At 49.1% G+C, this 15519-nt stretch overlaps 1 protein-coding gene across 1 annotated transcript; it reads left to right on the forward strand.

Annotated features, from left to right (window-relative positions):
• Positions 1–607: 607 nt before the first annotated feature.
• On the forward strand, positions 608–14660 carry HAL (histidine ammonia-lyase). The gene is made up of 20 exons (XM_068142784.1): positions 608–952; positions 1542–1602; positions 1784–1811; positions 2135–2209; positions 2309–2381; positions 2725–2791; positions 2958–2995; positions 3076–3201; positions 4055–4194; positions 5600–5647; positions 6460–6607; positions 6688–6783; positions 6903–6961; positions 8133–8213; positions 9050–9115; positions 9231–9396; positions 11550–11684; positions 13145–13253; positions 13361–13430; positions 13873–14660. The coding sequence occupies exons 1-20, from the start codon at positions 706–708 to the stop codon at positions 14026–14028; spliced, it is 1989 nt and encodes a 662-aa protein (XP_067998885.1). The 5' UTR covers positions 608–705; the 3' UTR covers positions 14029–14660.
• Positions 14661–15519: the final 859 nt, after the last annotated feature.

Below are 15519 nucleotides of genomic sequence, written 5' to 3' on the forward strand. Positions count from 1 at the left end.
TAGGATGAGAGGGAATGGATTGAAGCTGAAAGAGGGGAAGTTTACACTGGAGGTTAGGAAGAAATTCTTCACAGTGAGGGCAGTGAAACACTGAACAGATTGCCCAGGGAAGCTGTGGATGCCCTCTCCCTGGAGGTGTTCAAGGCCAGCTTGGAGAGGGACAACCTGGTCTAGTGGGAGGTGTCCCTGCCCTTGGCAGGGGGGTTGGAACTGGATTATCTTCAAGGTCCCTTCCAACCCAAACCATTCTGTGATTCTTCACTAGTGTGACCTACTGCCTGGTGGTAACTCCCTTGCCCCTTGTTAAACCCTCAAGTTTCATTCCAGCTTAGTCAGATTTCTTTATCTGTTCTTGGTACAAAAGCTCCAGCTCCTGGATTGATTTTCATTTCTCTTTCCCTGACATGAGCTTTGGATTAAAAAAAAAACCCCAACCCAAACCAGCCTGCTGTGGCAATAGCTGGAGGTGTGCTGCCTTTCCGTGGAAAGGGTGTGCTGCCTGGGCTGGCCTGGATTGGCTGAAGGCAGCCGAAAACATTGACCCTGCTTGTTTACAAAGGTGGGCATGCCGAGGGGGCTTTTTGGCCTCTGATTGCATCACTGGGCTCCAGCTAGAGGCTGCTCTTCGGGCCACTGGGTGGTAGATGTAAGGCTGCTGCCTGCCGCAGCCCTTCTTGGCCAGGGGAGAGCTCTGGGGAGCGAAGCATGCCGAGGTACACGGTGCACGTCCGAGGGGAATGGCTGGCGGTGCCCTGCCTCGACGGCACCAGCACCATCCGCTGGCTGGGGAAGGAAGCTGTCAGGAGGTACATGAAGAACAAGCCTGACAACGGGGGCTTTGCCTCGGTGGAGGAAGTCAGGTTTTACATTCGAAGGTGCAAGGGCCTTGGCTTGCTGGATCTGGATGACACAGTGGAGGATGCTCTAGAGGACAACGAATTCGTTGAAGTTGGTAAGTCAAGCCTGCAGCACTGCCTTGCAGAGCGACCAGCTTGGTGCCTGAGTCAGCAGAGTGGGGCTCAGTTGATCTAAAATTGCATCTGAGAGAGGAGCTGCAGTTTGGTAATGGGAAAAAAATACCTAAGTCTTCTAAGAATGTTTGGGGCTTAGGATCAGGCTCAGCATAAGGTTCAGAGGGTACAGGATTCTGTATGCATTATCTGTAGGGCATGTCATATATTGTAGTGTGTGGTTAAGTTGAGCTGTCTGCTTCTGCCTCAACTAAATGCATCATTTCCTTGATGCTTTCTCAGAGGCATCCAGATGTGTTCAGGGCTAAGAAGTGCAGATCAGCATTCTCACTGCTGGTATATGATGTCATAGGTAGTACTTGGTGTTTGAGTTGAGCTGGCTGCTTCTGCCCTAATAGACCTTAAATAAATGCATCATTCCTCATTTATTGTTTTCAGAAGCATCCAAATGTGTTCAGGGCCAAGAAGTGCAGATCAGAATTCCTCACTGCTGTGTGTTGTAATGAGCCACAATGTATGTGCAGAATGCAAGTTAATCCTCTGTGTGTTCACTGTGCCTGTTTCTTGTAGTGATAGAGGGAGATATAATGTCTCCAGATTTCATACCATCTCAGCCAGAAGGAGTTCATTTGTATCCTTTTCTTTTGAGCAGCTTGTCACCTCTTTTATCATTCCAGATATACCATTCTCTAGATTCCTCTGTGCTTGTAGTGTCCCTTCATTTCTAAAGCACCTTGCCAGCTGTAATCAAATGGTCACTGCCTGTGAAATCCTCTCTGCCTTTAGATTGTTTTCCTTCACAGACCCTTCAGATACAGCAAATACCGAGAACCAGAACAGGTAGGAGCAGCTGATGGCTTTACAGCTCAGGATAACAAATCCTGCTGGTCACCAGAACGTGCTGAGAGTTGAGCCACTGCAGCACTGACAGGAGCAGGGGCTGGTGGTGTGGCTGGGGCTGGGGATCTAAATGATGATGTGCTCAGGAGGTTCTTGTTAACGAGTTCCTGTCTTACCAATGAGCATGAGCAAGCTTCCTGTCATTGCTGAGTTGTGACTGTGTTGCCTCTCTTTCTTTCTTTCTTGTTTTTTTCTTCTCATTTATTCTGGTTATTAAGCACCTTTAAATGAATCCCAAACTAAAAGGTGGTTCTTTGGTGTAGTATATTTCTTTAGATGGCAACAGCTTAACCACGGAGGACTTGGTCAATTTAGGAAAGGGGCTCTACAAGATAAAGGTAAAGATTCTGAGCAGACCTGGCTCCAAATGGCATGTTGCTCTTTCTGCAGTGAAATAGTGACAGCTAAGCTAACATTGAAACTGCTTTCTGCTTTAGCTCACCCCTGAAGCAGAAGCTAAAGTCAACCAGTCAAGAGAAGTGATTGAAAGGATTGTAAAGGAGCAGACAGGTAAATAAATATTTTCAGAATCTCACAGAATTAACCAGGTTGGAAAAGACCTTTGAGGTCATCAAGTCCAACCTATCACCCAACACCATCTAACCAACTAAACCATGGCACCAAGGGCCTCATCCAATCTGTTTTTAAACACATCCAGGGGTGGTGACTCCACCACCTCTCTGGGCAGCACATTCCTATGGCAAATCACTCTGGGAATAATTTCTTCCTAACATCCAGCCCAAACCCCTCCTGGTGCAGCTTGAGACTGTGTCCTCTCGTTTTGTCACTCTATTAACTGTTTAGAAGGCTTTACTTGCTTCCCTCCTTCACCACCAGTGTGTATTTCCTGCAGTTGTGTATGGAATCACCACCGGGTTTGGGAAGTTTGCCAGGACTGTCATTCCAAACAGTAAGCTGAGGTAAGTGCAGCATTTCCATCCTCTTTTCAGGAAAGGAGGTGGAGGGAGCAGGTTGGCACTGTGCATGGATACACTGTGGTTAGCTGGGAGGGCTGCTTCAGTATTCCCCTTCGTGCTAACTAAAAACCTGTCAAGGCCTAACTGGGTTTGGGTTTGTTTCCCATAGGGAGCTGCAGGTGAACTTGGTCCGTTCACACTCTGCAGGTAATAAGAACTCCCTTGATGTTTCCCTTTGCTGCTGCTGTTGGTAGTGGGGCTAGTAACTGAGAGGGCTCCTCTTTCAGGTGTGGGGAAACCTCTGAGCCCAGAGAGATCTCGCATGTTGTTGGCACTGAGGATCAATGTCCTAGCGAAAGGATACAGTGGAATATCCCTGGAAACGCTCCAGCAAGTTATTGAAGCATTCAATGGTGAAAAAAGAGCTGGAGAGAAAACCTCTCCCCTCCTTCCTGCCCCCCTCTCCCCCCCCACCCCACCTTTTAATTGTTCTGTTAAAGGGTGTAGCTCAATGAGGTCAGAGTGTCTGGAGAGCAGCCAGGCAGAAAGGGACCTGGGGGTACTGGTTGATAGTAGGCTGAGCATGAGCCAGCAGTGTGCCCAGCTGGCCAAGAAGGCCAATGGCATCCTGGCCTAGATCAGGAATAACAGGGCCAGCAGGAGCAGGGAGGGCATTCTGCCCTGTGCTTAGCACTGGTTATGCCACGCCTCAAGTCCTGTGTCCAGTTCTGGGCCACTCAGTTTAGGAAAGATGTTGAGTTGCTGGAATGTGTCCAGAGAAGGGCAACAAAGCTGGGGAGGGGTTTGGAGCACAGCCCTGTGAGGAGAGGCTGAGGGAACTGAGGGTGTTTAGCCTGGAGAAGAGGAGGCTCAGGGGAGAGCTTATTGGGACTGGGGGGCTCAAAGATGGTTTCTAGGAGTAACCCAGTGTTCAATGGAGTGACACATGAAGAGGTAGCTTTATCCACATCAGCTGGTCACCCTGTGATGAAGAGTTGAGAGCAGTGATGTTTGCCTGGCTGGCTGTGTGATTGTACATGCAATCACCTTGGGCTGGGGTCTCTGCAAACTAAATGCAGAAGGGAGCTGATGTGTTTATAAACTGCAGCAGGGGCAAATCCCAGTGTGCAATGACAGGAGCCCTGCTGGTGCCACTGACCATGACTGCAGGATGTTACTGTGACCACACTCATGTAAGCTTCTCTGTTTTGCAAGGAGTGTATCAAGAGGAAGCTCTAAGAGGACTTGGTTTTGTTTCCTTTCCAGCATCCTGCCTGCCTTATATCCCAGAGAAAGGCACAGTTGGAGCCAGTGGAGACTTGGCCCCCCTCTCCCATCTTGCTCTGGGGTTAATTGGAGAGGGAAAGATGTGGTCCCCGAAGAGTGGCTGGGCTGATGCTAAATATGTAAGATTCATGCAGCTGATTGCTTTTGCTTTTGTTTTTTCTGCTTGGTGGCTCAGCTGCAGGATTGCTGCAGCCTTGGGAGAAAGAGCTTTAGCTTACATTAGCAACATGTAAAAGCCTTTGGGTTTTTTGGTACCACTTTGAACTGGGACTGGGTTGCCTTTAGCAACAACTCCTCTGCCTTGAGGGAGGTGAATCCAGGAGCATGTCCCCTGTGTCACTGGACCAGATATGACTGTGCAGCACCTTATTAAGTCCTAAAGAAATGCCATGCCATGGCATTGCAAGGAGATGCCACAGTGGCATCATTTAGGACCTGGAGAGAGGCAGGGACAGGATATGACACCAGCTATGAAAGAACTATTGCTACATCTTCAGCGCCACGAACACCAACATTGTGCCAACAAACCCAAGATCACCTTTCCAATTCAACACTTCAGATGCTGAGGTTTACTGGAAGACAGTAGCTTATCAGTAAACTTTCTACTGATTTTATGATGGCTTTAAGTGAACACATTGAATTTTGGATAAGGTAACTAGGGTCACAAGGAACTTTTGTAACTTTCTTCCTCACATGATGGAAGCTTTGCAATGAAATTCATTGTCATTCTGTCACTAATGCATTAGTAGATGGAGCTAGCATTGAGTATCTTCAAGTATGGCCCCTTCAGACTTGAAGATACTCAGCACTTGAAGATACTCAATACATTTATTCCTGTATTGATAACTGTACTATCACTGCAGGCTGGAGAAGGAGAGGAGGAATCAGGGAGAGGAGGAGGGAGGAGTCAAGCCAGTCTGTCCTGGACTTTCCAACCCTGAAATTACAGTTGCACATCTCTGAGGTTGTGGCCTCTCCAGCTGGAAAGCTTGAGAGGATTCTAATCAGAATCAAGGTTCTACTGTTTCTCCCTTTTCCCCAAGAGTGATTGCCCCAGATGTGTATGTAAGAAACAGAGCAGGACTTTTCCTGTCACTGGAGATTTTCTATAGAAGGTTTAGGGAATTGTTCATAAATAATTTATGCCAAGCAAAGCTGCTGTGAGGCAGGGTGTAGGCAGAGCAACCTTCCCAAGGTGTTTTCAGCCTTCCCTCCTATTTCTCTCTCCCATCAGCTAATGAACAGGAGATGTTACTAGACTGTGAGAGTGTTTGGCTTCAGTGCTCTTAGTGGATTCTTTACTGGCACTGGGAAATGCTAAGCCCCCAAATGGTGCTCTTCATTAACCCAGCAGGAAAACCACCCCCACATTTGAAGTGTTTGTGATATAAAGCTCTTTTTTCACTGAAGGAATTTGTATTTTCCTTTTTTATTGGTGGAGATATTTAAGATGTGAAAGTTTTGGTGATGGAATTACTGGAAAGCATTGCTCATTAATTACCTTGTCATTAAACTCCTTCACAGGTCCTGGAAGCCCATGGCCTGAGACCAGTTACCTTGAAGCCAAAAGAGGTAAATCAAGCATAAGGCTGCCAGCTGATGGAAGACAAGCATAGTCAGTCGCCACTTGATTTATACTTACCATCTCAGCAAGAAATTAATTAACAGTCATTTTAAATCCAGCTCCAGAAGGACATTACTGAAGTAGTGTCAGGAGTGGGAGTCAGCTCTCCTGCTGTCACCTTACTTGACTTGAAATGTCAGACTCAAGCTTGATATTTAGATTGGGTCTTGGTGGAGAGAGACAGGCATCACAGAATGTTTTGGGTTGGAAAAGACCCAGTCCAACCAGCAACCCAACAGCACCATGGCCACTAAACCATGTTCCCAAGTGCCATGGCCACAGGTTTCTTGAACACCTCCAGGGATGGGGACTTCCCCACCTCCCTGGGCAGCCTGTGCCAGTCCCTGATGATCTTTATGGTCCCTTCCAACCCAAATCATTCTACAATTCTGTGAAGAAATTAATGCAAATAGCATTCCACTTCCAAGGAGCTAGGGGAGAAAAAAACCCAAACTATAAAAGCTCTGTTTCCTGTACTTTTCTTGCTTAAGCTTGAAATAACATGAAGCAAACTTTGTGCTTTGAACTGCTGGAGCTCCAGGGGTGTCTGTCGTGCCATAGTAGGGTCATGAACATCAGCAACTGACATAGCAAAGATGCTCGGAAAGGCTGTGCCTGTTGTGACTCTAGAATGATCCAGGGAGCTGAGCACAGCTCTTGAACTCCTTCATGGGAGAAGAATGATCACAGAGAGGGGGAATTATCCCAGCACGTGGAATAGCTGCAGTGAATTGGGCTCACATCTGCTCTCTCCTGGAAGGGTCTGGCTCTCATCAATGGGACACAGATGATCACTTCGCTGGGCTGCGAAGCGGTGGAAAGAGCTGGAGCTATAGCTCGACAAGCTGACATCATTGCTGCCCTTACGCTTGAGGTCTTGAAGGGTACCACGAGGGCCTTTGACACTGGTGGGTACTGGGCCTGTCCTGTTTACTTAACAGCTGGTGGTAAGAGAGGCAAAACCTAACAGTCTGCCTGTTGTTACCAGACATCCATGCAGTGCGCCCGCACCGAGGGCAGGCTGAGGTGGCGTTTCGATTCAGATCCCTGCTGGATTCTGACCACCATCCATCAGAAATAGCAGGTGAACAATCATAACCTTCACCCTCTCAGGTTCCTAGGGCAGGCTGGGGCCCTTCAGCAGTAGCCTGCATGCTTTGGTGTGAAAAATACTTGGGATTTTTCTCCCCTTGTTCCTTCTAGAGAGCCATCGATTCTGTGACCGAGTTCAGGATGCGTACACCATGCGCTGCTGCCCTCAGGTAAAAACTGGCTCTCACCTCCTGTCCTAGCAAGAGCTGGGGAAGTTCCCACATCAGAAATGCTGTCAATGATCTGCTGTGTGACTCTCTTAGAGGAAATGATTTGATTTTGCTTCTCCCATAATTCAAATTCAATATGAATGGGATCATAGAATGGATTAGGCTGGAAGGAACCTCAGAGATTATCTACTGCAACCTCTCTGCCATGGGCAGGGACACCTCTCAACTAGACTCAGCTGCTCAAGGCCTCATCCAGTCTGGCCTAGAACAGCCCTAGGGAGGAGACATCCACAGCTTGCCAGGGCAACCTCCTCCAGAGTCCCACCACCCTTGTACTGAAGAACTTCCTAAGATCCAGTCTAATCCTACTCTCCCTCAGCTTCAAACCATTCCCCCTTGTCCTGTCTCTAGACACTCTTATGAAAAGTCCCTCTGCAGCATTCCTGTAGGATCCCCTCAGCTATTGGAAGGCAGCTCTAAGGTCCTCCTGGAGTCTTCTCCAGGCTGAACAACCCCAGCTCCCTCAGTCTGTCCTCACAGCAGAGGTGATCCAGCCTTTGGATCATCTTTGTGGCCCATGGAGATGTGCAGATCATGGATCCCAAGCACGCAGCCATCAGGCAGCATCTAACAAAGCTGTGCTCAGGTCTGGGAGTAGATGCCAGGTGCTAGTTTCTGTGCTTGCATGCTATGTAGGGTATTTCTGCTCTGCTGCCAAGACCAGGTCTTTTCAGAAGCAGAGAGAGTGTGGTATCTCAAATATACTGCAAGAATGCAGCCCCCTGGATTTTACCATAGACAAAGCTCTTAAATCAGTGGAATTACTGAAATTAAATAGGATAATTAGAGGGTTTGGGCTGGCTTTGTAAGGCTGTTTCTCCCCTAGTGACCATTCTGCCACTGAGTAAGTGTCTTATCTTCCACTAAGGGTAACCCAAACCAAACCAGTAAAGAATGGCATGCTTGCTTTATCCTTGATTATCATGGCAGTAATGCTACATCAATACAGTCTTCCAGGTGCCTGGGGTGGACAGTGTCCCACAGTGACACTCCTGATTTTAAGAGCAAATCCAACACCATCTTCATGTGTGGGTGTAGAGACTGGGATGATGACAGTGAGGATGTCCTCAGTGTAGATTGTAAGGTCAGGTGCCTGTGTCTTCTGTTGCAGGTCCATGGAGTTGTAAATGATACAATTGCCTTTGTGAAGGACATCATTACAACAGAAATCAACAGTGCCACAGACAACCCTGTATCTTTTGGATGAATTTATTTCTATGTAAAAAAGGTGCTTGGCCTTTTGTTGCCCTTTTCTTCTCTAGAATTGGTTGTGTAAGAGGCAAAAAAAAAGGTTGTAACTGGCTTTAGTTGATAACTACCATTGGTTGCAACAGCAACCTCTATTCCTTTCCCCATGAAGAGAATCTGCCAAAGAACTGAGAAATGGTGCTAGGATATCCAAATCAGAATTATCCAAACAAGTGTTTCCTTGCAGCCCTCCTTCCCTCCCCACCTCTGACACAAAGACTTCATTTTGTGTAGTCTGTTGGGAAAATGCAAGTCAAAACTGCACAGAGTTTGGAGAGTTGAGATTGGCTCTTTGTATTCTGACAAGCAAAAGATGCAGAGCTCACATAATGTGCCTGCAAATCAAAGCCCACTGGCACAAGCATTCCTTCAGTCAAGATGCTTCAGTTACTGCCAGATACCTGTCCTGGAATCACAGAGCTGTCAGGGTTGGAAGGGATCCCAAGGATCATCCAGTTCCAACCCCCCTGCCCTGGGCAGGGACACCTCACACTAGATCAGGTTGTCCAGAGCCACATCCAGCCTGGCCTTAAAATCATCCAGGGATGAGGCTTCCACCACTTCCCTGGGCATCCTGTTCTAGACTCTCACCACCTTTATGGTGAAGAACTTCTTCCTGATGTCCAATCTAAATCTCCCCTCCTCTAGCTTGGATCCATTCCCCCCAGTCCTATCACTACCTGACATCCTAAAAACTGCTTCACTAGCTTTCTTGTAGGCCCCCTTCAGATATTGGAAGCTATAGCTGCCTCATGTTTGTGCCTTAACTTCTCCTTAAAGATGGTGTTTGCTGAAAGAGCAGAGACTATTTCTGGGGGGAATTTTCATGGTGAATATCCTGCCAAGGTAATTAAGCATTTGGAGAGAGAAAGAAACCCAGCATTTCCAGTTCCTGCTTTGTTTTGGTTGGGTGGGTTTGGGCTTTTTTTTCTGTCACCTGGTTAAGTGTGGTCTTTTACAGGCTCTGGACTATCTGGCCATTGGTGTGCATGAGCTGGCTGCAATCAGTGAAAGAAGAATTGAGAGGCTCTGCAATCCCTCTCTCAGTGAGCTGCCTGCATTTTTAGTCACTGAAGGTGGTCTGAACTCTGGGTTCATGATTGCACACTGCACAGCAGCTGCCCTAGGTGAGTGCTTGGGCAATGCCATCAAGAGGGCAAGCTAGAAAGACCAATTTATATCAAGGCAGTGGTCATTTGGTAGCAGATAAATCACTTCTGGCTTCCATCTCCTTGTCTGGGTGCAGCTGCACTTATTTTGGCTCAGGATTCTTTATTCAGCACTGACCCATGGGTGTGTTTTAGAGCTCTGAGCATGCCCATCCTTAGGTGGACACTTGTGGGGATGCACCTCTATGGGAGTGCTCTAAATTGTGGTCACCAGCATGAGAGCTCTGGTTGAAATCAGTGCCAACTGCGTAGCCAGGAGCCTGCAAATCAGCTCAGACAGGGCTGGAATTAACAGCCAGCACTGCAGGCAACAAACATACATCTGTCTGAGCAACTCTGCTGAACCTAGAACCTCTGCCTGAATAGTTATGGTCTTTAAGCAGGGGATACCTCTGTTCTCACTAGCATGGAGACAACATTTGTCTCAAAGCTGGGCCTGATACCCTTCAGGGGATACCTCTGTTCTCACTAGCATGGAGACAACATTTGTCTCAAAGCTGGGCCTGATACCCTTATTATTGATGTCTCCATTTGGTGGCTAGGTCTGTACAGCAGACTCCACAGTCCTCAGGGGACTGGAGGCCCCAGGGCTGGTTATCAGAGGCCACACTCAAAACAAGCATTAGTACACATTTCCTCTAGATCTCAGGACTAAGGCAACAAGAAGCCTGCTGTTCAGAGCCCCTAAGGTGTCTGTGCACCAGCTGGTGTCCTGTACTCCCAGGGTTAATAGATAAAGCTGTACAAAACATGCAGCTGTTTTGCAATGCCACTGGAGGTGCCTCTCTCCTTTCCTCCCCAGCAGCACTGTGCCTGCCAGACCCAACTGTTTGCAGTAGTTGCATGCAACCTGTCTGAGCCCTGCAGTCACCTGCCTGAATGTGCCAGCTGGGCTCTGGCCCTGGATTGTGGCATCCAGCCTGTTTGCAGTTGGTGTCACCACCTCTCTGCTGCTCTTGTTGCTTTTCTGAAGTCCCTGGTTTGGCAAGGGCAAACCATGGGATCCTGCTGGGCTTCAGAGAGGAAAGGTCTGCCTGTGGTCAGAGCACTGTGAATGCAGACATGGCTGCTTCTCTTCTAAAGAGCAGCTCTCAGCCTCAGATTGTCACTGGATGGTGCCTACAGCCCTTCCTGCAGCCAAATTCCCCTCACCTTTTAGGTGCAGTTAGAGAGATTTACTCCAAGGCTAGCACCCAGCTTTCAAAACTGGAGCACTCCCACCCTTAGAGGTGTGCATGCCTGGAGGAGGGCACCTGGGCAGCCTAGTAGTGAGGCAAGGAGGGTGGAAGGCTGGGGAGGGACTGTTTGGAAGGTTTGTAGTGATAGGGTGAGGGGCAATGGTTTGAAACTGGAGCAGGGGAGACTCAGGTTGGACATAAGGAGGAATTTCTTTCCAGTGAGAGTGGTGAAATACTGCAACAGGTTGCCCAGGGATGTGGTTGACGCCCTATCCTTGGAGACATTGAAGATCATGATGGGGCCCTGAGCAACCTGATCTAGTTGGAGATGTCCCTGCTGCCTGCAGGGGGGCTGGACAAGATAACCTGCAAGGGTTCCTTCCAACCCCCTGCATTCTATGGTTCAGTGATTCTATGAAGAGGATTTGTTCTGTGCTCCTGCAGCATCCTTCTGGAGCAAGTTCTGCAAGGGCCTCAACTGCAATGAGAAGAGAGCAGATGCTGACCTTTAGCTCTCCTCTTGAAAGCAGGGTAGGGGCAGTAATTGTGACCAAACCCAGAGGGAGCCAATGCTCCTTGCAAAGGGTTGCCTTGAGGTGACAGGTAAGGTGAGGCTTGTATATGCTGTCTGCTCTTTTTCTTCACTCTCCATCAAAGATTTGGGCCAGAGCAACCCAGTCTTGGAGGTGAGGGTGGATTAAGAAGTTAACACTTGCATCTGAAGACTGATACTGGTTACTGTCCCTAGAGGCAATGGTAGCCCTCAAATGCTAATTACAAATCAAGTTAGGCAGGTAAAACAGTGATGCATCCTCCAGGGAGGAGCAAGAGTTGGGCCTGAGGTGGTGAACAGGCTGCTTGCCCCAGGTTGGTCACTGCTTCTGCTCTCTTGTGCCCCTTCTGTCCTCCATGTATTGCATTGGATTTTTGCAGTTTCTGAGAACAAAGCCTTGTGCCATCCCTCTTCTGTGGATTCACTCTCCACCAGCGCTGCTACAGAGGATCATGTGTCCATGGGAGGATGGGCTGCCAGGAAAGCTCTCAGAGTTATTGAGCATGTGGAACAAGGTAACATTAAAGAGCTGGATCTCCAGGCAGACCCTCTGGATGTAGCTAGGTGAAGGTACTGGTGACACTCCTCCTTCTCTGAGTGCCCTGAAGTCTCAGTGCTAGAGAAATACCTTTCTTTTGTGTGCAGGGACTTGAGTTTGAGGAGCCCTGTGTTTCAGCAATGTCCTGGATCCAGCTGGCTCACTCAATTTCTTGAGTGAATTGGCTTGTGAGGAATGAGTGCCAATAATGGTCAAGTGTGAGCTGGGCAGAGAGAGAATCATAGAATTGTTTGGGTCAGAAAAGCCCTCTAAGATCATCCAGTTCAACCATCAACCCAGCACCACCATGGCCATCAAACTATGTCCCCAAGTGCCATGGCCACAGGTTTCTTCAACACCTCCAGGGATGGGGACTCCACCACCTCCCTGGGCAGCCTCTGCCAGTCCCTGACCCCTCTTGCAGCAACGACATTGTTCCTCATCTCCAACCTAACCCTCCCCTGGCACAGTTTCAGGCCATTTCCTCTCTTTCTACCACCTGAGACTGGGGAGAAGAGACCAAGCCCCACCTCACTGCAACCTCCTTTCAGGGAGCTGTAGAGAGCAATGAGGTTTCCCCTCAGCCTCCCCTTCTCCAGACTGAACAAGCTCAGTTCCCTCAGCTGCTCCTCACCAGCCCTGTGCTCTAGACCCTTCACCAGCTTCATTGCCCTTCCCTGGGCATGCTCCAGACAGCTCTGTAATTTTACTGATGCTTTCATGTGGATCCTTGAAGGCTTCATAGGCAGAACTTTCTTTTATAGCTCAGGCCTCTTCTCAGTCCTAAGGAGATGTTTCTGATTTATGATGGCCATCAGTTTTAGTACTCAAGATGCTCTGGAACAGATCCCTGTTGATTTAAGACTGCTGGCCTGGAGTGCCTGGCACACAGAAAGATCTTTATGGCAGAGCACCCACAACCTGCTTGCTAAAATGCTGCATACTACCCCTAGCCCATCTATAAAGCAGTGCTGCTGCTGCTCTGGGGCATGTGGGTCCATTGGGCTTTGCAGGTTGCCTGAAAGCAAGCCAGGAAGGGACTTTCCACAAGGGCTTGTAGTGAGAGGATGAGAGGGAATGGATTGAAGCTGGAGGAGGGGTTTAGATTAGATATTAGATTTAGACTGGATATTAGAAAGACATCTTTAGACTGAGGGTGGTGAGACACTGGAACAGGTTGCCCAGGGAAGCTGTGGATACCCTTCCCTGGTGGTGTTCAAGGCCAGGCTGGATGAGGCCTTGAGCTACCCGGGCTGGTGGGAGGTGTCCCTGTTCATGGCAGGGGTGTTGGAACTGGATGATGTTTAAGGTCCCTTCCAACCCAAGCCATCCTATGAGTCTGTAAATAGTGTCCAGCAGGAATGCCAGGGGTAGCTTTATGAAGGAAAGCTCTCCTTGAGCTGCTGAAGAATCCCTTGTGCCATTCTGGTTTCCCAGTTCTGGCTATCGAGCTGCTCGCCGCCTGCCAGGGCATTGAGTTCCTACGCCCTCTGAGGACAACCACCCCCCTGGAGAAGGTCTATGACCTTGTGCGCTCTGTGGTGAGGTAAGAGCAGAATAAACACCTTCCCCAGAGGCTGCCTGCCTGGAGATGTGATGCCAGCAGCGGTGGTTAATGTTTGGCCAATGTTCACAACGTGTCTCTTGTTACAGGCCTTGGATGAAAGATCGCTTCATGGCCCCGGACATCGAAGCAGCTCACAGGCTGCTGGTGGAGCAGAAGGCAAGTGCTAGCTTTCAGCATGGGCAGTAGACCTGTTCTGAGGAGCATGCTGCAGCTCTGCTTTGGAAATACCCTTCCACACCTTAGAATCATAGGATTGTCAGGGTTGGAAGCAACCTCAAGGTCATCCAGTTCCAAACACCCTGCCATGGGCAAGGACACCTCACACTACAGCAGGTTGCTCACAGCCACACCCAGCCTGGCTGCAAACACCTCCAGGCATGAGGCTTCCACCACCTCCCTGGGCAACCTGTGCCAGGCTCTCACCACCCTCATGGGGAAGAACTTCTACCTAACACCCAATCTGAACGTACCCCTTTCTATTTTTGTTCCATTCCCCCCAGTCCTATCACTCCCTGACACCCTCAAAAGTCCCTCCCCAGCTTTCTTGTCCTTTTGTCTTGTCTCTCTCCCTCTGCTGATTCACTTTCTTGTTTGGCAGGTGTGGGAGGTGGCTAAACCTTATATTGAGAAGTACAGGAGGGAACAACACCCTGAATCAAGACCCATTTCACCAACAGCTTTCTCCTTCTCCCTGGGATCACTGGACATGAATTCAAGTGTGGGTCATCACCACAGGCATGAGGATGACCTTTAAGAGTTCTGCTACTCTGATGGGTAGAGCCTTCCCAGGACCTCACCTGAGGGTGGCCCTTCTCCTCACACTCAACATGGTTTTTGTAGGTGACCCAAAGGACCTGAGTGTGTAGCTCAGGAGCACACAGAGGTAGCAGGGCACTGGCTCACTGGCTTCCCCACGTGTGAAAGGCATCTTTGTCATGAGGGGATGGTTTTGACTGTATTTCCTGAGCTTCTGAACACAAACCTTGCAGCCCTCTCTGCATGTTTTCTGCAGGGCCTCCTGCATCTGTTGAGTCAGCTCTTCACTTGTTTTCTCTTTGTCTGGGCCAATACCAAGCAGCCTAGGTTTGGTGTTTTTACCTGTTTGGCTTTGCCCTGTCTCCCTTTGGTAACTTCTGTGCCCCACTTCATTCTGCCACAAGCAAAATTACCTCTACACTTCATTCTCCTCTGTGTGAGGAGGAGGCTCTTGTGTCACAAGAGCATTGTTAGAGCAGGTGCTTCACCAATCAGAAAAGCTTTGTCCATTTACAATGTGCTGTGGAGATGATTGCTACAGAGCCCAATGTACTCTGGTGCTGGACTACACTTCAGGCAGCATTCCAGGAGCTATGGACTCACACCTGCAATAAATAAACTGAGGCTTCACCCCTGGCTGTGGGCAATCCATTTTCCTGTTGTGTGTCATGATGGAAATGTAAAGCAAAAGCCTCACTTGGAAATAAAGACAAGAGGAAGGGGCGGGGGGGGGGGTAAGGAGGTGGCTCCACTCCCATGGGTGTCTGCCTGGTAGTCAAGGGCCTCATAGCCACAGAGCTTGCTCCATGTTACAACACTGACCCTGGGCACAGGTTTATTGTGCAAGGGAAGAGGTGGGACTTAGGCTTCTCCTCATGGTGCAGTGAGGCCACATTAAGGCTGGTTAACAGCCACCAGCCTTGGCACTGCTACACTGCTGACCAGGGCTGGGTAAGGTTCAGGAGGGGCTGGAACTCTTCCCAGGCTGTCACCTAAACTGCAAGGGCCAATCAAAGGACTAGAGGAGAGCTACCCTCAACTGTTGGAGGCCTGCTGGGTTAAATGTGCTCTGGAGAGAGGACCTTTGCTTGTACCCTGGCAGCTCTCCCCAGCTGCCTGCATGAACAAGCTGTATGAAGGCTGTCCCAGGCAGAACAGACCATGCAGTCACATATTTCAGCTGTTCTTCCAAGCTCTATCAAAGCAAAGGTCTACACCCACATCTGGGCCTGGTATCTGCTGAGTTTGAGATGGAGCAAACCCAGGAGCTATGAATCTTGCCTCAGGATGCTATGGTCACCCAGCACCACCAAGGGCCATTCCCAACATGCATGCCTGAACCCCTGGCCCTCCATCACAGCTTGCTTAACATCACTCCTCCCAGTAAATCTTACCTGGATTGAAACTTTTTCATTGCTTGGTGGTTTGGGTTATCACAGGATGTTAGGGGTTGGAAGGGACCTCCAAAGATTGCCAAGTCCAAGTCCCC

This window comes from Melanerpes formicivorus, unplaced genomic scaffold, assembly GCF_026170545.1.
Source record: "Melanerpes formicivorus ecotype bairdi unplaced genomic scaffold, bMelFor1.0.p_v2 SCAF_8, whole genome shotgun sequence".
Classification (NCBI taxonomy): domain Eukaryota; kingdom Metazoa; phylum Chordata; class Aves; order Piciformes; family Picidae; genus Melanerpes; species Melanerpes formicivorus.

Bases quoted from the DNA above. Each gene is read 5' to 3' on its own strand.
- HAL (XM_068142784.1), top strand. From the start codon at position 706: ATGCCGAGGTACACGGTGCACGTCCGAGGGGAATGGCTGGCGGTGCCC. The intron at 4,195-5,599 runs GTAAGATTCATG...ACTCCTTCACAG, and splicing joins GCTGGGCTGATGCTAAATAT to GTCCTGGAAGCCCATGGCCT. The intron at 5,648-6,459 runs GTAAATCAAGCA...CTCTCCTGGAAG, and splicing joins TTACCTTGAAGCCAAAAGAG to GGTCTGGCTCTCATCAATGG.